This window comes from Lissotriton helveticus, chromosome 1_2, assembly GCF_964261635.1.
Source record: "Lissotriton helveticus chromosome 1_2, aLisHel1.1, whole genome shotgun sequence".
Taxonomy (NCBI): Eukaryota; Metazoa; Chordata; class Amphibia; order Caudata; family Salamandridae; genus Lissotriton; species Lissotriton helveticus.
In genome coordinates this window covers 436,879,652-436,903,701 of record NC_136058.1, presented here as the reverse complement: position 1 = coordinate 436,903,701, position 24,050 = coordinate 436,879,652, and the positions used below count along the sequence as shown (strand labels likewise).

At 45.5% G+C, this 24,050-nt stretch overlaps 1 protein-coding gene across 3 annotated transcripts in view; it reads right to left on the bottom strand.

The window, feature by feature from the left end:
- Positions 1 to 7,453: 7,453 nt before the first annotated feature.
- The window catches only part of LOC144807663 (uncharacterized), a 42,841-nt gene continuing 26,244 nt past the window's right edge, over positions 7,454 to 24,050 (bottom strand). For all 3 annotated transcript variants that reach the window (XM_078673295.1, XM_078673294.1, XM_078673296.1), the window contains one exon: positions 7,454 to 9,931. In XM_078673295.1, the coding sequence (XP_078529421.1) occupies positions 7,596 to 8,570 (975 nt within the window). In that variant the 5' untranslated portion in view covers positions 8,571 to 9,931 and the 3' untranslated portion in view covers positions 7,454 to 7,595. The remainder of the gene's footprint in view (positions 9,932 to 24,050) is intronic.

The window sequence follows — 24,050 nt, the reverse complement described above, 5'->3', positions numbered from 1 at the left end:
TGTCTCTAATAAATTGCGACGCTAAAATTCTTGCTAAAGTCCTCGCGACACGCCTGTCGCTGATAATGTCTAAATTGGTATTACCGGATCAGGCTGGTTTTGTGCCGGGCCGTGCTACCTCGCATAATCTCAGAACGTTGTTCTCTTTAATCCAAACGATCGCCCCTGATATACCAGTCGCCGCCGTATTTCTAGATGCCACGAAAGCATTCGACTCAGTTGAATGGACATACCTAATTGCTATATTGCACAGGATGGGATTTCCGAAGTTGTTTGTCAGCTGGGTGGAACTGCTATATACCGCGCCGACGGCCAAAATAGTTATTAATGGACTGTTGTCTTCCCCTATCCCAATAACCAGAGGCACTAGACAGGGGTGCCCTCTCTCCCCATTGCTCTTCGCTATAGCAATAGAACCCCTGGCTTGTCGTATCCGACAATTGCACAGAGACAGTGCTTTTCGCTGCTGCCAATGCCAAATCGGTGTATCATTATATGCGGACGACATTACGATTTACGTGAAAGACCCGCAAACTAATCTTAATCCTATTTTAAGAGAATTCCTGGTTTTTGGACGAATATCAGGGGTGCAAATTAATTGGAAAAAATCTAAATTTTTCCCGCTCACGGAAGCGGTTCAAAGATTCCAGCTGGACTATCCTCTGGAGTGGTGCGATTCAGATCTTAAGTACCTGGGAATACAGATATCCCTGAGCAGGGAGGAGACGCTGAGGATGAATTACGGGGTGGCCGTATCGAAATTGGCGGATAACATACCGCGGTGGAAAACACTGCCGTTATCAATGGCAGGAAGAGCATCGCTAATAAAGATGGTGATACTGCCACAGTTTTTATACCTATTCCAGAACATCCCTTATTACCCAGGTGCCTTTTTCTTTAAACAGCTGAGGTCGGAACTTCTTCGTCTTTTCTGGGGGGGTAAACAACCGCGGCTGCGGTGGGACATTCTAACACAGCCTTATGAGAAAGGAGGTTTCGACGTACCAGACTTCGAAACCTATTATATGGCTGCGCAAGCGCAGTACGTCTATCACTGGATTAACCCCACACCCTTTATGCCACAAGTCGCTGCAGAAGACTGGATCGCACGGCCACTGCCACTTACTGGCTTGATATGCGGATCGGTGCGGGATATAGACACACCGTTCACTACGGTGACGTGCACCATAGACGCTTGGACTCGCATAGTGAAGATGCTTCATGCCACGCTACTGTATTCACCTGCTATGCCCCTCACGTACCACCCTCGTGTACCGCTCCTACAGGAGGCGGGCTTTCGGCTGATGTGTAAGCGCTTAAAGATGGCCACGTGGGGAGACATGTTCCTCAATGGGCAGTTCCGTACCAGGGAACAAATGTTTCAGGCTGTTGAGCCCACTCCTCTAGACGTTTTCTATTACGTCAGGCTTAGACAGGGGCTGAGAGCGCTCCTGCCTGACTTCCCGAGGGAACCTGATGTGGTGTTGCCACTACACGCCATGCTATTATCCGATGGCCGCCATCTTGTTTCCAGGTTGTACAATAATATCAGACTCCAGCACCAGGGGCCTGAGAGCTCCGCTCGTAGCCAGTGGAGCGAGGACCTGGGTAGATTGGTCACTGACGATCAATGGCAATATTGTTGTGCCATCACAGCTAGGATTTCGTCTAGTAGCAGGCTGAAGATTATTCATTTCAAATTTTTACAACGATTTTACTATACGCCTGTTAGAAAGTTGCGCTTTCGTTTAGCGGACAACGATAGATGTCAACGTTGCAGAGCGGAGGGGGCAGGATTTGTCCACTTGGCATGGGAGTGCCCTGGTGTGTATGAATATTGGTTGTGGGTATAGGATGCTCTGCAGACTATGACTGGAGGGGTGATCGACAGAGATCATTTAATAATGCTGTTGGGATACACACGGGATGTACCTAAAACTGTTCGCAGGTTTGTAGAGGTTGCGCTGCTGCTAGCCAAAAGACGTGAAGCGTGCAGATGGAGCAGGGGGAGGGCCCCGAAGTTCAAGGAGTGGATTGCTGATATGGTTTATTGCCAGGATCAAAACACTGTGTATGCTGAGTTGATACCAGTACTAAGCAGGCCAGGCGATATTTGGGGTCCATTGCAGAACTATTTATTGAAGGATGCGGCGGCATCAGCAGACTCAGATGCTGGCAGTCGAGAGTAACGGCTGCAATGGGTGCTCCGCCGCTACTACTGAGGGTACCCCTTAGACTCCTGTATGGGATACTTTATCCGTCTATTCCTGAGCGTGAGTTCACCTCATCCTAAATGATGATTGGTTTGTGTGACGATTGAGGAAACATACGAGGTGGGCTGTGAGGCCTAGAGTGCAAAATGTCCAGTCTCATTGGGCTGTAGGAATGTCATTATGCAAAATCTTCCTGACTATCCTTAAGTTATTGGTGTGTTGTTTGATACCCTCCAAAGATGACTTACACTGCTGTAATGTTTTACTATTATATAAGTTGTGGGTCATGTGATGAAGAACAGCTTAAGAACTGATGTTTGCGCGAACTCGACCTGTTCGGACTCACCGGCTACCGTATTATATTTATGTATATGCTTAGGAATGCAATGTGGAACTGTGTAACCTACCTGAAAGTCGTTCTAACTTGATGGTTGTCAAGAAAACTTTATAAATAAAGATTTTTTTTAAAAAGCCCTACATTGGCTTCCTATTGAGGCGAGGATCACCTTTAAAGTGCTCTGCCTGACTCGTAGTGCACTCTCTGGCAATGGTACAGGAGGGGTCAAGAAATTGCTGGCCCCCTATGTTTCAGGCAGACTCTTACGCTCTTCCTCAAAGAATTTGCTTGTGGTACCTCGCTTCTGTAAGAGCAGATGGGGCGGTAGGGCCTTTTCTTCAATCGCCCCTAAGCTATGGAATACTCTTCCATGCAAAATCAAAGCTCAGCCTTCTGTTCTGCGCTTCCGTAAAGCTTTAAAAACCTGGCTGTTTGCAAGGGCGTACTTGTAGTTACTGTGTTATTGTTTCCTTGATTTTCTGTTAGGCGCCTTGATGCCTTCGGGCTTAGTCACGCGTTTATAAGATTCTTTTCATTCATTCATTCTTTCATTCATATTACAAGTCCATTATAGTCTATGGCACTTGTTATATAGTGGAAACCAAATTTGACCGGCTAGCTAAACTCTAAATAAGATCTTTAATTTTTTATGAACAATCCAGACATTTAGTGCTCCAAATGCATTTAGATATAAAAGTTCAACGTTGTTTTCATAAAAGGAGGATGGAAATTCCAAATGTAACATTGATAATAAGCTTAGTGGTTGTGATACAGTAACAATTTACCTGTTGAACTGTACTCCACCAGTGTTGAAACAGGGAAGATCTCCTATCAAACTTTTGTACATTTGGCAATACCACTGGGATTCATTGTGTATTTAATTATATTGTGAAGTTAATGGTTAAATATTTCTGTTGAGACGGATGCTGTATTAAATCAATACCCTTTAACATGTTTATAGTAAAATACATATTTGGATAAAACAATTTAGTTTTTATTGTGTAAAGACACAAACTGAAACTCGGCATACAAAACAATGAGTGCCAAGACGTTTGGAATTATAGTGATACGATCAATAACGAGCAATAAAAAATCATCAGTGTCTCATTCAATAACACCCATCATCGTGACACATTTAACATAAGGTTTATGGTTGCAACAATGTAAAAGTACAGCGGCTAGTAAAGATGTAAAATGGGCCAATAGTCAATACGAATTAGTACTGCTTAAGAAATTTTGCATCAGCGGATCATCCATCCGTCTTGCTGTAGGTGTAGTAAAGAAGATGAAAAATAGTTGGAAAAGCTGTCAAGCTGAAACACATTGCTTTACAAAAATGCATAGTTAAAATGTTCTGCATCCAGTGACAAAATACTCATAGAGTCAGCACTTCTGGTATCAACTGATATTTTCAGGAAATATGCTGACGAGGGTCAAACGGCGGCACTGATCTTGCTCGATCTCAGTGCCGCCTTCGACACTGTAGCCCACCACACCCTGCTACAGTGTCTGAAGACGGGAGGAGTGGTAGGTAAGGCATGGGATTGGATGAAATCCTTCCTGTCTGATAGAAGCTTTCAAGTAGCACAGGGGTCATTTCGCTCTAAAAGCATCAGTTTAAAACAGGGAGTGCCGCAAGGGTCTAGTTTGAGCCCGACTCTTTTTAATCTGTATGTGGCCCCTGTGGCAAATATAACGGACTCTTTTGGAGTAAGGGCCGTGACCTATGCAGATGACACCCAACTGGTCGTAACCTTGACACAATCAAAGGAGCTGGCTGCCACGAATTTCACCTTGTGTATGCAGCAGCTTGCTGCATGGATGGCAAGTAATTGCCTCAAGCTCAACGGCAATAAGACGGAGGTTCTGATTGTTGGAAAAACGCCATCAGTATGGACCTCGGCATGGTGGCCCTCTGAGCTGGGTCCCCTACCTTCCCCCAGTAACCCAGTGAGAAATCTGTGGGTTTGGCTCGGCAATAAAATATCTTTCGAGCAACAGACAAAACAATTGGCAGGGACTTGCTTTGGCATCCTGAGAGTTTTGAGGAAGACGTTGGATATACTCCCCCTCCCTACCAGAAAAACCATGGTGCACGCCCTTGTTTCGTCCAGATTGGACTATGGAAACGTCTTGTACTTGGGGGCCAGTGTAAAATGCATTCATAGGCTACAACGGGTACAGAATGCGGCGGCCCGGCTGGTTCTCCTGCTGCCCAGGAGGGCCTCTTCTAAGAGAGCAATCAAATCCCTGCACTGGTTACCTATTAGGGAACGAGTGAAATTCAAAGCCCTTTGTGTAGGACATCGCATCCTACAGGGGAAAGGTCCCACCTATCTCCGTAATCTGTTCAGCCCCTATCATCCTACCCGTCAGTTAAGATTGTGCGGAACTGGACGTGTAGCCGTACCCAAGTTTAACAGAGTGAGAATGGGTGGACACTCATTCAGAGTCCTGGCTGCCCAGCAATAGAATCAACTACCACAGAAACTACGCCTGGAAACATCAGAGCAGGCCTTCCGCAAAGAGTTAAAAACCTTTCTGTTCCCAAAGGACACTTGATATGCCGTTAAAGATCTTGGCGGAACAAGTCAATAGGGGCTAGACATAGCGCGGGGACACACTAGTTAGTGTAACCAGGCGCTTTATAAATGTATTAATAATAATAATAATAATAATAATAATGGAGAGGAACTGGTCTAGACTTATACACGACAAAGGGGTCTATTGCAGCGTTGCTAAAACTGTGGCTCGGGCTGTGGAGTCTGAGCCGATTCTTGGTGGTTCGTATGTAAGTCATATTTAAAATGATTAGCAAGGGTTGCACACTACCGCAAATGGGCAGTACAATGTCCCTGAGATATATTTTAAAACAAACCTTTACAAGTATTCCCAAGCAAAACTCTGGGTGAACCTTCCAGTATTTGTTGCTGCAGTTTTTTTTTTACTTCACAAAGCCATTTCAACAGAGAATGTGATCACTATTCATGATAGATAATAATACCACTGGTGTGTGACTAGAGCTGCCAATTTAATAATACACTAGGGCCCATGGGAACAACTTTTTAAATCTGTTACTACCTATATTGAGGCTTCGGCAGTTGATCAATGGCCCGCGACTAAAATGGCAGATATAAACTATTGATACATATCATTTTGATTCAGAATGGTTTGCGAAAATGGGTTTATTATGTTGCACATAACTCTTGTGTTGGCAAACCGTGTGACTTTGCGATTTCCAGTTATGGACATGTTTGGTAGACTGGCCCCTATTTGCTAAGATTGTTGTCAATATTGGTCATTTCATCAAAAAGGTCTGAAATTACATGCATGTTTAGGGTCTTTATCCTGTTTAGTTAGGACAATAAATTAGTGCTTCAACAAATGAACTCAAAATAGTATCAATCCGTTAGCATTTAACAAACAATTGTTATAAACATGCAAGTCAGTGAAGAAAAAGCAAATTTGGAATACCGGCGGGCCCACAAGTTGGCCACTAGCCAAGAACACCAAGATGAAAATCTCAGCTGTCAGCATGCTAGTTCCTAGAAAAAACAAAACATCTCTAAGCGCACAGTAACCATTTTATGTTCATACAACAATATCTTGGACAAGATGTGACAGCTTCAAGCAAATCCACTTAGTTGTCTGCTTTCTTCAAGCGTTCCCGTTCTCCGAATGTTTATTATGGGAATGCCCCCTTTTTTTTCTCAGCTGACTTAATGAGCTTCAATAAAAACCTTATGTCCACTCGATAAACCTGCAAGAGAAAACAAAATTGGGCAGACTTTATTACACTGAGCTATGACTTTCATTTATCCTCGGAGTAGCTACCAAATTGCTCCAAGATGTATCTTCCACTATATTTTCCTGCTTTCTAACAGACGTTTGTCTTGAGGTTCAGTTTTCTTTTACATTGCTTTTACTGTGTTGTTTCTTCTTTTTCTCCTTGTACTGAAGGGTAGTTGTTCATCCTTTGCGTTTTGTGACATGCCTCTGCAAGTGTAGAGCTAATATCTGGCCTCTGTTATTGGTACTGCAAAACTTTCTTCATCTTTGGATATTTTAACGTTGCTGGGTATGTTTATAGGCTTACTTTTAATCAAGGTAAGTTTTGGTGTTTGAAAATTAACTAATGGGGTTACCTAAATTTCCTTGCATCCAAATTGCAAAGCTGGAGAACATAACAGGAGCAGTGAGACTATTTATTGTTTGTATTTTGTAATGCACTGGTAATGAGCGCTTCACAATTTGCTCTACTATTCAGTAGTATTCATTGCGTTCTTCTGACATTCAGACTAATACGTTTTTTCTTTAATGGGTGATTTTGTATTCTCTGAGATGGGATACAGGACTGGAACATTAATCAGTCAGAGCACTCATACAGTTTGAGTCTAGAGTGGGGTTTGTCGTGGGTGAGTGGAATTTATCACTAAAGCTTTCTAGACACTCAGAGCACCAATGAGGTTTTTGGCCAGTGTAGGCTCTTTCGCTGTACAAAAGAATAACTTTTCACAGAAGCATTTCCAGTGTTCAGGGACTGATAAGGTGCTTCCCTCGCGTGGGTTCTTTTGTGTTGAGTCAGGTTCTTTCTATGACTGAAGCTTTTGTGGCAAGCAGAGCAGTAGAAAGGTTTATGCCCAGTATGGCTTCTCTCATATACTGTGAGAAGGGACTTACCCCAGAAGCTTTTCGGAATTCGGAGCAGTGATAATGTTTTCACCCAGTGTGTTTACTGTCTTGTAGAGTGAGTTTGCATTTCTGACTGAAACGTTTCTGGCATTCAGAGCACTTATAAGATTTTTCCCGAGTGTGAGTTCTCTCATGTCGAGCAAGGCTACCTTTAACACTAAAGCTCATCTGGCATTCAGAGCAGTGGTATGGTTTTTTTCACAGTGTGTTGTCTCTCATGTCGAGTGAGATTGTCTTTAAGTCTGAAGCTTTTCTGGCATTCAGGGCACTGATAAGGTTTCTGCACACTGTGTTGTCTCTCATGTCGAGTGAGACTGCCTTTCTGACTGAAGCTTTTCTGGCATTCAGAGCACTTATACGGTTTTTCCCCAGTGTTTTCTTTTATGGTAAGTGAGACTGACTCTATGACTGAAGCGTTTCTGGCATTCAGTACACTTATAAGGTTTTTCCCCAGTGTGAGTTCTTTCATGTTGAACAAGGTTACCTTTAACACTAAAACTCAGGTGGCATTCAGAACATTGGTATGGTTTTTCCCCAGTGTGAATTTTCTCATGTCGAGCAAGGCTACCTCTATGCCTGAATCTTTTCTGGCATTCAGAGCACTGATAAGGTTTCTGTTCAGTATGTTTTCTCTCATGTTGAGTTAGATGACCTTTCTGACGGAAGGTTTTCTGGCATTCAGAGCACTTATAAGGTTTTTCGTCAGTGTGAGTTCTCTCATGTCGAGTAAGGCTCTCTTTAACACTAAAGCTCCTCTGGCATTCAGAGCACTGGTATGGTTTTTCCCCAGTGTGAGTTCTCTCATGTCGAGTGAGATTGTCTTTAAGTCTGAAGCTTTTCTGGCATTCAGGGCACTGATAAGGTTTCTGCACACTGTGTTGTCTCTGATGTCGAGTGAGAGTGCCTTTCTGACTGAAGCTTTTCTGGCATTCAGAGCACTTAAAAGGTTTTTCTCCAGTGTGGATTCTCTCATGGTTAATGAGACTGTGTTTCCAACTGAAGCTTTTGTGGCATTCAGAGCACCAATAGGGTTTCCTCCCGGTGTGGGTTTTCTCATGGTGTGTGAGATATATTTTCTTAATGAATCTTTTTGGGCATTCAGAGCACAGATAAGGTTTTTCCCCAGTGTGAGTTCTCTCGTGGATTATTAGACTGGCTTTCTGACTGAAGCTTTTCTGGCATTCAGAGCACTTATAAGGTTTTTCCTCAGTGTGAGTTCTCTCGTGTTCAGTGAGACTGCATTTATACCTGAAATATTTCTTGCATTCAGAACACTGGTAAGGTTTTTCCCCCTTATGTGTTATATCATGCTGAGTGAGAGAATTCATGATGAAAACTTTTCTGGTAATCTGAGCACTGAAAAGTGTCCCCCCTATTTGTGTTGTTGCATGTTAAGAAATATTTTTACAAATAAAGCTTTTTTGACATTCAGATTACTTAAAGAGTTTGAGCAAGTCTTTATTCTCGTTAGTGAGATCAGATTTCTGACGAAAGAGTTTCTGACATTTAGAGTAGTTGTAAGGTTTTTCGTCAGTGTACATTATCTTAGTGAGATGGAATTGATAACTAATGCTGTACTCATATTTTGGGTACAAAAAAGATTTCTTTCTTGAGTTATTGTCTCCAGGTGTGTTTTTTCTTGTGTACACAGCAGATTACGACTTTTCCTGATTCCAAAGTCCGGACGTGTTTAAATAATTTTCAGCACTAACCTCTCAAAGGGGCTTCACGTGTTATTCTTAACACTAGCATTAAGCATATTAAAAATTCTGTCTGAACTTGTAGTGTTGTGACCTCTTCAAGCAATCTAAGCTATTCCACTGAACCTTTCCAAATGTCTCTCATGGAGTTATGGTTTCCATGTTATGTCTATATGAAGTCTGTCCGGCAGAGTTAGGTTCACTTTGTGACTGAAGCTTTACTAACATTTATTCATCAGGTTATAAAAGACTGACAAAGTTATTGTCTTGAAGTATTGTAGGCTACACATGTGCAAAGGCAGGAATAGTATATTACACATTTATCAGAAAGCAGAATATTGTTTCTCTTCAACACTCAATGTGTGGTCTCCAGAGCTGTGGCTAACACCTGAGCACTGGTGGTGTCACTTGTCAACATTCAGCATAACTGAAACAAACGTTGGTAAACTCCAGTGTTTTTGCTAAAAACTGGAAAGGACGTTTTACAATGACTTTCTTTTGTACCAGGTGTGTACTTTACCACTTCAGCACATGAGTCTTGCGACTACAGTGTGTTCACTACTGTTGAGGTGATAGGTCTTTCTGACAAAAATTCTCATGTTCTGTGCACAGGTATGGGTTGGATTTTCTCCAAGGCTTTCCTTATGTAAATAATTTACAAAAGACGTTATTTTCAGGTGCACTGTCTGGATACTAATTTACTCCTTTATATTTCCGAAAGCTGTATAACACTAATAACCCATTTTTTAAAATGTTTGTGATAATTGTATTTAGTTACTCAGCAATGTATAGTGAATATAACGAATTAGCGATATCAATTTCACATTCAGTAGGGTTCGCTACTTGTTTCCTCCTCGGCTTCTTGGAACTGTCTACTTATTGGGGCTCTGAGACATGGTCACCTCTTCAACATAAACCACTTCAGTGTGGTGATTTGCTCTGCGTGTTATTAAATTACAATTTTCCTTTTTTATCCATGCTTCAGTGACCTGCAGAATGAAAATAAGAGTTTGTTACTGATTGTAAATGAGCAAAAATACACAATATTTATGAGCTTATTCAATGCAAAATGGTAGCCTTTTGAGACGTGAGAAGAGAACCACGACTCAGTTGAATGTCTGGTTTGGCTGTAAGGACTGTGCATCAAAGTAAAGATAAGAAGCTTAAGGACGCTCAAACACAAGTTTTACAAAAGATTACTCCTAAAGTTGAGGGTTTTGTATGCAGAAACTAAAACTACACATACCTTGTAAAGAAATAACACAAGCTTCCAGAGGCATTTAGTGCGCTCAAAATATCATACAAACTGTTGGGTCTTTACATAGGGATGCAGGCGAGTTTTAATTCACGGAATGTGTATGTTTGAATTTGCTAGGAAGTTACTGATTTACTCGAACAGACTTCAAACATTACAACCAGGGGCCGTATTATTGGGGGAGAGCAGTTGGCCTAACGGCTAGGGCGCTCGACCTCGGACCTGGAGGTACTGGGTTCGAGTCTCGGTAACGACGCCAAACTTCCTGTGATTCTGGGCAAATCACTTAATCTCCCCGTGCCTAACAAAAATGAATGTGTGTCCTAATGTAACATAACTGGTGCTATGTAAAGCGCTCTGATACCCAATTCGGTTCGGGTCTAGTTCGCGCTATATAAAAATCTGTCAAAAAAAAAATTATTATGGTAAATGCGCTTTTTCATTATTTGCGGCAGGCCACCTTTTAATAGATGCGCCGGGCGCAAACAGTGAAAATGTGCCCCATTACCATGAATGCGCTGCCCCCAGTGCAGCTGCCAACTGGTGCTGCCTGGGGGCAGCGCATTCTTGTGAAAAACGGAGCGGTTGATTTACAGCCGCTCGGTGTTTTCACAGTGCGGCCGGCAACCAGGCTGCACGTTTGAAGGGGATTTGAGATCACCTTGCAGGCGGGTACAGTGAGTGACTGCCTGGGGGTCCATGGGACTCGCTATCCCCCTCCAGAGGGTTTCCATCAGGTGGGGGCGCACTGACAGTGTGACACCTTTTAGAAGGCGCACTCTCACTGAGCCTCATGAGGTCATCTTTGCCTCTGCTCCCGCGCTTGTAATCTGGCATGGGCGCAGAGGCAAAGGGATTCACTCATTTGCATGCAAATGAGGGAATGCCCCCTGTATACAGCACTGGCACTTTATGTGCGCCAGTGCTATTGGTATTACAGAAGGGGGCACACAAGCGTCTGCGGCCCCCTCTGTAATACCAAAGCGCCCAGAGGGCACGCAGAGCGGGTGCAAGCGCCTATCCCCCCCTCTCCCCCGGGGGCACTTTATGTAATACGGCCCCTGAGGTGCTGCAGTCGGGCAGATGACACACCAATCCCTCTGAAACTGGAGAGTGTGAGCAGTCTGAATAGCTCAAGTCTAGATGACTATGTTCAAGGCATCGACCAATGGATGTGACTAGTGAAGTTAAACTCAACTCATCCAAAACAGAGAACCTCACATGCGGAAACTGGGAGAACTACCATCCTCTACATTGCTCATACCCTCCTAAAAGATCAAAAGAAGTAAGGAACATTGGAGTGCTCATGGATTTCCAAGGCTCTGAGAGTAAACCAAATGATGAGAAGCACGTTTTATCATATTTGAACCATAAGACCAATCTACCCTGAGCTAGGATTTCCAGAGCAGCTCCCGGCCACCACGTATCATCCTATCACGTCCTGATTTTGTGAACAGACTCAACTACGGAGCTTCCCCCTCCTTACCAATAATATTACAAAGTGATTAAAACACAGTAGCTACACAAAAGCTACCGGCACATGACGACATTACACCGGCCAGAAAATCTCTTCACTGGCTTCACATCCTTAGGGATTGACTGTCGATGATTCTCTGCTTAAAGGACATGGCTTGCAGCTATTATCTACTGCACTAGCACTTTATCACTCTCAATTTGGGTGCCTGCATTGGCACTTTGTTACAACTGAACGTTAGCTTGGTTTATTCCGATGCACTTACCCGTGAGTGTATTTCAAACTGACTTGAGATTTTACCATTGTCAAACCCTTGAAACAAGAAGTGCTTCTCAATATGTGACAGTGACTTTAGACAATATTGCCAGACGGCACTTTTGAATGTACTTCGTGCTGCTATTACCCTTTGCGCCAGCACGGTCACTGTCAATGCAGATTTTTCCAAGTGCACTGTGTTATAACAAAACGCCTGTTTTCCATTTTGCGATGTCCTTATCGGTGAGTGCACTTCTATTTGACTTGAGATTTCAAACCCCTGGTATGTTTTAAATAGTTGTAACGCTTTTAACTAACCATACACAAACCGACATAAAAATGTCACTGGAGCAGTTGTCTGCCCCAGCATTATCATCAAAGGCAAAATATAAACTAGGCGCGTGCCCTAGGTGCGGGCATTAATTAGGCTCTCGTGTCCGTCTCCTGTTGATGAAAGGCTGTTGTTTCTTTATATACTGCACCTTGCACTTTGCTCTCATTAGGCTCTGCAGCTGATGTCTACACTAGCATGTTCGACAGTTGTAATATACTTGAAATGTCACTTTGAATTGTATTTTAAGATATCTTACGTGATTATTAGTAATGGATGCCTTACCTTAGTATAGATACCCCAGCAATACCATCCCCGGAGATGGGTCTGAGAACTGAGTTCACACCAGGAAGTTCTGGAGAACTGAACGGCCAAAGAAGCCGTCTCTCCGGACTTGGCTACCCAGACAGTAGTATTTAGTTAATGTGTGCAATGAAGCCCACGTGGCTGCCTGGCAGATGTCATGAAGGGGAACTCCAATTCCCAAAGCTATAGTGGCTGCCATTGCGCTGGTGGAATGGCCGCGCATCCCTATCAGAGGTTCCTTTTTCACCAAGCAAATCGAGACATGATCCGCTTTTGTATGGCCCGACCTTTCTTGGCACCCACATAGCCAACATAGAGCTGATCCTCCACCCGGAATAGTCTTGAGCGATCCAGATAAAAGGAAAGCGCATGTTTTGGATCGAGACGGTGGAGCCTCTCCTTCTCTTTAGAAGGATGCGGGAAGAAGGTGGAAAAAGTGATGGTCTCTCCTTTGTGGAAAGAGATAACCACTTTGGGAAGATGGGAAGGCTTATTGTGAAGGACAACCTTGTCTGGGTGAACAGCCAGGAAAGGAGGTTTAGAAGAAAGAGCCTGAAGCTCACTCACCCTGCGAGCAAAGGTGATAGCAAAGGTGATAGGCAGTTATGAGGATCAAAAGTCTGAGAGGAAAAATTATGTAGCAGCTTGAAAAGAGCGCACACAAGGTAAGTCTAAACAAGGTTCAAGTCTCACTGGGGCATTACAAAAGGAATAGGGGGAAACAGGTGAGTAATGCCCTTAAGGAAGTGCTTTACAGTAGGAACTTGAAAAGAGAAGGCTGAACAGGAAGGCGAAGAAAGACGAAATTGGCTGAAAGATAGCCTTTAAGAGTGCCCAGATCACAGCCCTGCTGGGCCAAAGAAAGAATGAAGAGGAGAACCTCTGAAAGAGGGAGAGAAAGGGGATCCACAGCTTTTGCTGTACACCACAAATTTGTTCCATCTACAGGCGTACATCGTTGTGGTGGAGGGAATCTGTCTCCCAAGATAACGTTATAGACTTCAGGCAGCAGGTCGAAAGCTGTCAATTGCGGCCGCTCAATCTCGACACAAGGAGGTGGCGGGTGGACACGTTCAGGTGGAGGACACGTTCTGCTGCTGCAAGAGAAGATCCTCCCAAAGAGGCAGTCGGATCAGAGGATCGATGGCCATGTTCAAGAGCTTTGGATACCAGACTCTTCGTGCCCCATCTGGAGCCACAAGAATGCCTTTGGCCCGGTTGCGCTTGATCTCCAATATGGGGGTACAGTTGAGACAACACCAATGGATGTTAGAATCCCCTACGATTAGTGTGTCATGATAGACTTCCCCACATCTTTCTAGGATATCCTGTAAGGCTGATAAATGTTCCTTCTCATTAGATCTGGTGAAGGAGTTATCAATATTAACCACTAGCAGAGTGGGGAGATTCTTACATAACAGTTCCACTGGTCATACATTGGGTGATAGACAATCAATCAGTTTAGCTTTGTAGGAGAGCTTAAGTGAGACCTTTAAAAGAAGACCCCCTGCAGCTCTTCTTATGTTCGAGGGGATAGCATGTTTACAAAAAGTGATAAAACCATCCAAATAAAAACAATTGTTGAGCTTTCCTTGCAATAATGTGGTGTGTACCAAGAAACTGTTCCCAAAAAATGATACCCCGCTTAGATCTAAGGCCGACTACGTTCCAGGACAATACTTTCACGAAGGGGTCAACAGGGTTGGCAAAGGTAGAGATAGAATTGGAGAGATTGTCCAACAATGGTGGAGGTGTAGGCGCCAATACACATAGCTTAGTAGAGGTGCTCAATGAGAACATCTTGCCGTGGCCCAGGGGACAGGCTAGGGGTAGAGAACGATTAGTCAAAGAAAACCATGGATTCACATTACTTTCTTGAGTAGACTTAACCAACTTAAACGGGAATTGCTATTGGGGATTGGCTAGGGGCCTTTTAAAAGGACTGTAAGGCGACTATTCTGATTCTGGTCTTAATGCCGTCCTTAAACTGGCAACCTGCCAATGCTCTAACCTTCCTAGGATTCTTGAAGTTAACAATAATACAATCTCCCTCAACGTTTTTCCTGGTCCCATGGCCTATCCACCCCACTCTTCTAGCCATGATGATGTTGGAGGTAATCTTAGGACCGTTATTCACATTGTTATTACACCAATGAGTGGTCTTATGGATGAGATCCAAAGAGGTTTCCTTAGTGCCAGGTGTAAGCACGGGGACCCTGTTAAGACGGCAACTAAAGGCGCAAATTTGGGGGGGCGGAGGTCAATTATGCTAAGGTTATTAGCTGTGGTCATATTAGGGACTGAAAATGGATATATAGATGGTGTGCCCTCGTTAGAATGTTCCTGCCCTTCCGTGTGGCCATCAGGGGTACAATGGTCGGTTCCCCAGGTGTGTGATTTATATAGTTAGTGTTGGACTTGCTAGTTGAAGATAGTGCTGTCACTTCTTGGGAGCTGCTCGTCTGAGGAACTTGGTCACACCACCAGACCCCAGGCAGGAGTCCCGCCTCCCCCTGGCTGTTGTGTCACTTCCAGAGGGGCAAATATTATGTAGGCAGACGAAAGGATACATTTTCAGCTCAATCTCTTCCAATTTTAAAAATAAGGGTGCTAACAAGTCTTTGGTCAGGCTCTCTAACCTTACTGCGAGATTGTCCAACAACAGTTCCATATTACAATCAGCAGGAGGTGTGGTGATTTTTGGCTGCGGTGATTTCCTCAGTGCTCCTTTGCCGCCAGTTCTTTTCCTTTTGGTGGGCGGGCAACCCAAGTCTTCACCCAGAGTCAAAACAGCTGCAGGGGTGCAATAGGTGCTTCCTCCTCTTCCCTTTGGCCTACTATCAATGGTGTTTGAGACGTGAGCAGGAGCACTAAGTGTAGCTTGGTCCGATAGTGAGGATCAAAGGGCCTGGCCCAGCCCAGCCTCATTCGGCTGCTGCTGGGGCCCTGGCCAATGATAAAGTGCCTCTTGAGCAGAACGTGGGCAGCGCGCTCAATGCTTGGTGATGCCGGGAGATGTAGTTCCTCTCCCCTGTCAGGCATGGGTTTGTGGCAGGCACGCAAACAAAGATTAATGGGCTCCCGTTTCGGAGTCAAAACAGCTGCAGGGGTGCAAATAGGTGCTTCCACCTCTTCTCTTTGGCCTACTATCAATGGTGTTCGAGACGTGAGCAGGAGCACTAAGTGTAGCTTGGTCCGATAGCGAGGATCAAAGGGCCTGGCCCAGCCCAGCCTCATTCAGCTGCAGCTGGGGCCCTGTCAGAAAGCGCCTCCCGGGCAGAACGTGGGCAGCGCGCTCAATGCTTGGTGGTGCCGGGAGACGTAGTTCCTCTCCCCTGTTAGGCACAGGTTTGTGGAAGGCAAGCAGGCAAGCAAACAAAGATTAACGGGCTCCCGTTTCAGTGCAAGACAAATCGCCCGAAGCTCCAGAGGTTGACGTGGAGCCCGGACTCCGCTGGAGACCAGAGGCCTCTGATCTCCACCTCTCCCATACAGCCACCCCACCCCAGAAGTGATGCATCTGTCACCATTGTGAACTCTGGTTGGGAAGGGAGGGGGATCTGCCGTTGACCCAAATGTGGCTCGTTAGCCACCACTGCAATTGGCGTGCAGAGCCATCCGAGATTTGGAAACAATCGGAAAGATTCCCCTGATGCTTTGCCCACTGGAACTTCGGATCCGACTGCAGAGCCCGCATATGCCACCTGGCATAATCTACCAGCAGGATGCAGGAGGCCATGAGGGTCATTCTGACTGAAACCCAGGATAGAGGCTGAAAGATCGGAATCATAGTCCGAATACCCCGGACTCGCTGTTTGAGAAGATAAGCCAGAAACTGCGTTGAAATGAAATGAAATTAAATTAAATTTGATTTATAAAGCGCATGGCTGCCCAAGAGCGTCCCAGCGCTATAGAACAGAGGACGACTGAGAAAGGTCCTAGGTCGTACACATCCTGAGGAAAAAGAAACATTTTAAGGAGCTTTTGGAATTTCAAGTAACTTGGTTCGGTTCGCAGTCTAACCGGGAGGGCATTCCACAGGGTCGCCGTATTGACCGAGAATCGACGCCCTCCAGTCCGAACCTTCTTGACTCTTTGAACTATAGTCAAATTTCCATGGTCCGAACGCAAGGCACTGATAGCCTTATACGGACGGACCAAGCTCCCTAGAATAGGGGACCCCTTGGTCTGAAGAGTTTTATGGGCAATGCACAGGGACTTGAATTTAATCCTTTCCCATATTGGCAGCCAGTGGAGGGCTTTGAGTGCAGGTTTGGCCGATACTCTACGAGATGTGCCAGTAAGCAGCCTAGCCGCCGAGTTCTGAACGCGTTGGAGGGTGTTAATGGTCGATTCTGGGGCGGCCAAAAACAGGGCATTGCTATAGTCTAATCTAGACAGAATTAGCACTTGAATAAGCAACTTCCTAGAATGAGCTGGTAATAAAGGGAGGATCTTACGGGCTGACCGGAGCAGGCCCACGCAGATACCAGCTGTCTTTTTAGCTTGTGTCCTAAAAGAAAGGTCTTGCTCAAGCCATACTCCCAAGCTTTTAAGTTCGTTCTTAGGAATGGGGGAGCCCCCAAACATGAGGGCTTAATTGAATCCGGAAGAGATGTTACCTGATGGCCTAGAAGCATAAGCTCTGTTTTTGCGCCATTCAATTTAAGGCGCAAGCTGCTCATCCAGGAATGAATTTCCGAAAGGCAGCCATACAAGTTTTCTGTGCAGACTTTCTCTTGGGAGAGCGAGACGACAAGTTGGGTGTCGTCTGCATAAGTGATAACTTTAATCCCAAAGGGGGTGACCACATCCTCCAGTGGGGCCATGTACACATTAAACAAGGTAGGGCTCAAAGACGAGCCCTGTGGGACTCCACACTGGAGGGGGATTCATTTGGAGCGTGCACAGCCTTCCCAGACTTGAAAAGTTCTATTTCTCAGGAAGGAAGTGAACCACATCAGCGCTGTACCAGCTACTCCTAGATTAGACAGGCGTTGGATTAAGATCTTATGGTCCATCGTGTCAAAGGCTGCACTTAGATCCAGGAGGATCACCACCATGATCCTCCTGAATCCAAGATGCACCTTGCCTCCTCGACCACTGCTATCATAGCGGACTCAGTGCCCTGACCTGGGCGGAAACCCGTTTGGGAGTTGCGGAGTAGCCTATTATTTTCCAAGGAGGAGAGCTGCTGATTAGCAATCTTCTCCGCAATCTTGCTGAGACCTGGCAACAATGAAATTGGTCGAAAATTGGCCATCTCCGCAGGGTCAAGTTCTGGCTTTTTCAATAGCGCTTTTACTATAGCCTGCTTCCAACTAGGGGGAACAGAACCCTGAGCGAAAGAGGCATTAATCAGGTCCGTGGCTAAGGGGGAGATGGTGGGAGCCACGCGTTTCAAAATACGCATAGGCACAGGGTCATTGGGAGATCCGCTTTTCATGGAGGACAGGGCAGCTTGGAAGTCTTCCCTTGAGATCCGAGCTAAGGAGTCTAAAACAGGGCCACAAGTATAGGCAGTGAATTCCGCAGAGTCAAATGTTTGAGCACATTCTGGCAAGGATTTTAGTATGTTTTGTATTTTGCTATCAAAGAATACCGCCAATTGGTTGCATTTGGCTTCCGACGCCTCCTGCACCATCGGAGGACTCGGGATTTTGAGGAGATCTTTCACAATCTTGAATGTCTCTCTGGATGAATTAGAGGACATTCAAATTTTTTCCTCAAAAAAGGCGGCCTGGGCCGTTTTCCGGGGTAATTTGTAGGTCCTCATGGCCGCTTTATATTCGGCTTTATTATGGGAGGCCCATTCTCTCCTCCACGATCGTTCCAATTTTTTACAAGTTTTCCTTAGGTTTCTAAGCTCTTGGGAGTACAATGGTGATTTAAAAATCCTGCTCTTTTTTTCAATTTTTTTCTTAGGTAGGACAAAGTCAAGAGAGCTATTCAACCAGTTGGTGAAGCTTTTATCCGCCTCCCGTGGATCCGGGTCAGAAAGGGGAGCAGTCTGCTCCAGTCTGAGGGTCCAGTCATCGAGGGCGAGCTTAGAGCATACTCTCTCTAAGGTCTGTGGCGCCTGTGACCGCGGTTGGTCAGTATTAGTTTGCCAGGTAAATGGGACCAGAAAATGGTAAGACCAGGGTAGAGGACTTGGGGAACTCGATTCTAAATGTAAAATGTTCGGAAATATCGGATCAAGGAGATGCCCCATGACATGCGTAGCGTCCTTGTTTTTCAGAAGGAGCTCAAATGATTTTAACTCCCATTTGAGGTCCGTTGCCACCTTATCGGATGAATCGTCAAAATGGAAATTTAAATCCTCTAGTACCATAAAATTAGATGATACAGAGGTAAGAGCAATCGTAGTTTCTAATAGAGATCCCACAAATTGCCCAGGGCTACCAGGAGGGCGATATATGAGAAGGCCAGATAGAGATTTGTTGGGAGTGATCTGCAAACTAAAATTAACACTTTCACAGTCAGCGATTCCACCCTCCAGTATTCTGCAAACAAACCTATCTCTATACACTATGGCTAGCCCGCCTCCCTTCCCAAGGGTTCTGTTGTGGAACTGCATAAGAAATCCCTGAGGCAGTGCACTAACAATATCTGCCTCTGAATTAGGGGACAGCCATTTCTCTGTTAGAAACAATATGTCCAGTTTAACGTCCTGGATCAGTAAGTTAATTTCTACAGAGTGCTTCGTTACAGATCTGCAATTTAGCAGTGCCAAATGAAGGTGTCTCCTAGTCTGTTCGATGGTACTCTCGTCTGAGATAGATTTAGCAGGACGATTACCTTTCGGGAGGGGGTCATTTGAGCTGAATATCAGTTGCTCTGAGGAGGACGTTCTGGGTCTTAATTGAAGAAGCATTTCCCGCGAGATGTGTATCTTGAGCTCAGATGAAATGGCCAAGGTTTCTGGCCCTAGGCCCGGACCGTCCCGGATGGGCCCAGACGGGCTTGCCTCTGGCGCGCCCGCCCACTGCGTGGACGGGAGGTGATGTGCATTCTATAGTGCCTAGGCCCCAAATCGGCCTGAGCACTAGACCGCTGACCTAGTCCTCCCGCAAGATGGCGCCCGAAGTCTGCGCCGGGGGGAATAAGGCCGGTGGATGTCACAAGCCCAAACTCGGCTCAGTGCAGATGTAAGAGATCCCTGGGGGGCAGTCACGACAGTGAGTGATGCGCAGTAAGTGCACGAGTAAAATAAACAAAAAAGCACAAAGAAATGTGTGAATTAAAAATTGCAGCAGAAGCACCACAAATGTATGTATCAAGAACCGCTCCGATGAAAAGGAGCTTCTGAGAGGGAATCAGGTGTGACTTCAGCACGTTGATAGTGAACCACAGCGAATGCAGGAGGTCCGCTGTAGTCTGGAGGAGGGAGACGACAGCCTGGGATGAGCCCGCCTTCAACAACCAGTCGTCGAAATAGGAGAAGACTGAAACCCCTGATCTACGCAGGTGAGCTGCGACCACCGCCATCACTTTGGTGGACACCCACGGGGCACTGGTAAGGCCGAAGGGGAGCACAGTAAACTGAAAATGCTGTGGTCTACCGTGAACAGTAGGTAATGCCGTGGGCCGGCAAGACGGGGATGTGGAAATAGGCATCCTGCAAGTCCAACGCTACCATCCAGTACGCAGGGTCTGGAGCAGACAGACCTTGAGCCAATATCAACATCTTGAACTTCTCCTTCCGGAGGAAGCGGTTGACGTCCTTGAGATCCAAGATAGGACTCAGGCCTTTTTACTTCTTGGGTACCAGAAAGTAGTGGGAGTAGCAACCACAACCTACTTCTGGCACAGTAACATGCTCGATGGCTCCCTTAGCTAAGAGAGCAGTAAATTCCTGGCAGAGAAGGGTCGAGTGATCTTCCGTCATGCAATGGAATGTAAGTGGCATTGATAGAGAAGTAGTCTTGAAGGGGAGGGGGTAGCCCCTTCGGACTATCTGCAAAAACTACCAATTTGACAGGATGTTCTGCCAGTGGGGAGGTGATGGCGAATCCTGCCACCCATTTACCCATTAGCCCGGGAGGGTCGGACTAGGAAGGTTTAGAGGCTGCTGCAGAAGGGGCACTGGTGGACTGGCCCGCCCACTGGCCCCCTGACCACGACGCTGCGTCCAATGTCCCCAGCTGCGCAGAGGCTGAACAGTATGCGCAGGCCTGTGGCTCTGGGCGGAATGTGGTGGGGCACCCCTTCCGTAGCCACGAAAAGAGCTAAAAAGCAGACTGCGCTGGGAGAGAGGTAGTAGCAAGGCCTAAGGATCTAGCCTTCGCCCTAGAATCCTTAAAGCGCTTGAGCGTGTTGTCCGCTTTGTCACCACACAAACGACGGCCATCAAAGGACCTGTCCAAAAGAGTTGATTGGACATTGCCCGAAAAGCCAGTGGACCTTAACCAGGCAAAGCGTCGCAGGGCTAATGACGTTGAAATCGTCCTGCCCATTGAGTCGGCGGTGTGCAGCCCACATCGTATGGTGAACAATGTTGCACCTCTCCCTTCTGCAACTGCAAGGGAGAGCACAGCCTGTGACTCTTCCGGGCACTGAGGCAGCACCTGTGGGACCGTGTCCCATACATAGTGGGTATAACGGCCCAAGAGACATGCGGTGTTCACAGACCTCTGTCCTAAGCTGGCGGAAGAAAACATCACCCCATGATGGTCCAGCTTCTTGGATTCCCTATCTGGTGGAGCAGTAGGGAATGCACCCTTGGAAGTAGAGGCTTGGACCACCAAGCTCTCTGGGGTAGGGTGTTGGGAGAGGAAAATGGGGTCACCTGGGGCCGGGTGGTGGGGTGGGGCAATCATCCTATCCACAGGAGCCCCTGTGCTGGGCTTGGACCAAGTGCCTAGAAGGATGTCTGTGAGGGCCTCATTGAACGGCTGCAAGAGCTCCGAAGAGGCCGCTGATGGTTGAAGCACCTCGTTCAGGAGGTTAGTACTGACTGCCACCATAGGAAGCTCAAGGTTTAAGGCCTCAGCCACCCTACGCAACACAACTGTGTATGATGCAGCCTTCTCTGTAGCCACAGTAGGGGGAGAAAGCACACCAAGGTCTGGAGAAGTGTCAGGAACACTGGCCACACCCAACTCCTCTCTCCAGTCTGGTTCTTCCAACTGTATGCTAGAGGGTCCACAGACCGCTTCTAGTCCTCCTTAACTTCCTCTGGTCGCCACTCAGGGTGATAGTGAACACCAGGGTAGAACAAGGGTACAAGAGTACCAGTTGGTGCCGGTATCAGCGTCCGTCCTGCTCCGTGTCCGTGTCGAGGTGGAGGCCGGGGTAGACGACGGTTGGGGACACAATGATGGTCTAAACCAGGAAATTCCATGGGAATATGCCATACGATACAATACCAGTTAAATTTCATAAAACAATCCATAGCGTCTGTTCCAAATTCTATTTTTTGCATTTCCTATATACTATATACACCTCAGCAAAATACATCTATTAGTGGCACAAGTTTCATCTTCCACCTTATTTTCTTCAGTCTTACTATTATCCTTCATATTTTATTCCTTTATTTGTTTATTTTTCTTAGCTATATATATGTAGCAGTTACATACCTGCAAGTCACAATTAATCATCATATACTGTCTTGATCATCGCTTGCCACGGAGTTCCCTGTTAGTACACCGCCTAGTCAATTTGGATTACGTTGGCAACACTACACCGCCTAGTCAATTAGGATTAGGTCGGCAACACTGTATAAATACATGTGTAGCACGCTATGACTACATTGCTAATCACTTTCCTGATAGCAATACTGTTTCAACAAACAAATGCACAAATACTGCTTCATATAAAGAGCGATATTGCTCTTTATATTATGAAAATTGATTCATTTTAGCTGTGTCACAGACAGTATAAGGTGGTAATATTGCGTAAAGTTCAGCATTGTGCCCCACATATATGTTTTTTACATCGTTCCAATAAAGTTTTGTTAACGTACACAGACGATTGGCCATCTTTTACCACGTGATAATCCCGCTGCAGATCAAACCGCTGTAACCGGCTCACGCCAGGTTTAGTTTCCGATAGCACCCAAAAAAATGCCAATACTGATACCATTCAAACTCAAGCAATTATCCCACACACCACATGACCTAAAAACTCTGGATGAAAAAATTCGAATTTTCATTTTCTTTTTCAAGTACGCTTTTTTACTTATTAGTTATCTTTTTGTTAATGAATCATTGTTTATAAATGTAAACAATACAAATCAAGAGAAAATCTTCGACATACACTGAAGACACACCAACACTAGACACACAATTGTGATACAAATAAAATACAACAATATATATACAATCTACAAATTATCTGTTCAGCTCTTGTTCTAAACAGATTCTTTCACGTTTTAGAACAAGCAGTGCCTCTGAAACCTTTTGATTATTTACATAGCCTTTTTGCTCAATAATTCAGAGGACAATTCCAAATGGTGGACCTACTGGGCTCACTCAGTACTTTCAAACTTTTTATACACTTAATCAAAGGTGAGCACCCTGTGGTCTCCCCATCTAAGTGGGCACCTATTTGGCTCAAAATGAAAACAGTCGATGTGTTTCGAACCTTTAGGACATTAATGTTGGGTTCTCCTCAGGATGTATAACATCAAGCTCAATCTCTTCTTGAATGGATATCAGTCTCCTTATTCACCAGCCGGTGAACCATGTGACAATAAAAAACTTGTGTGTTCGTTGAAAAAGGAACTCCTCCCCACTTTCCCTTATATTTCATAGATCACGGGATCACTTCCGGTTCAAGTGATCCCGTGGGTCGAGACGTTGCTTTACTCCGTTAACCAAGGATTTAAAAGACAAGAAAACGCAGACTGTGATTAAGAATCCCATCTATGAAATATAAGTGAATGTGGGGAGGAGTTCCTTTTTCAATGAACACAAAAGTTGCCTGGGAAGATGTATGCAGGCGGCTGTAATGTCAATACCATCATCCTGCCGAAGGGTGGAGCAAATGTTTAGCCCCAAGCCTACTCCCATCTTGTCTAAGGGAAAGGGAAGGGCGAACAACAAAAGACAAAAGAGGGTGATCAGTCACCCACTCCTGCAGTCTATTCCCAGTTTCGAAAAAGGCTACAAAGTGGGTTCCAGCTGGCCACCTCATCCATGACCAGTGACATTGTACGAAACCCTCCTTCATCCCAGGACTACTGGGAAAGGGAGGCAGCTGACAGCACACCCACTCTTTTCTCTTTAAGCCACCTCCTTGCGGACGCCAGGGTGAGGGGGTTAATTTCCTTCGTTGCACTCAAACAAGGAAAGGGGGTGGGAGGGTGGGTTGGCGGTGAGAGTCATGGAGGCATTTTTCTCCAAATGTTCAAACACACCCTCCACCTTGCCCAAATGCAATGGGTAGGCTTTAAAAAAACAATGAAGCAGGGCAAGGAGTGTTTTAGGAGACACACTACTACAAGGCCTACTCAATGCTGCATGCCACAGAGGAGGAGGGCAG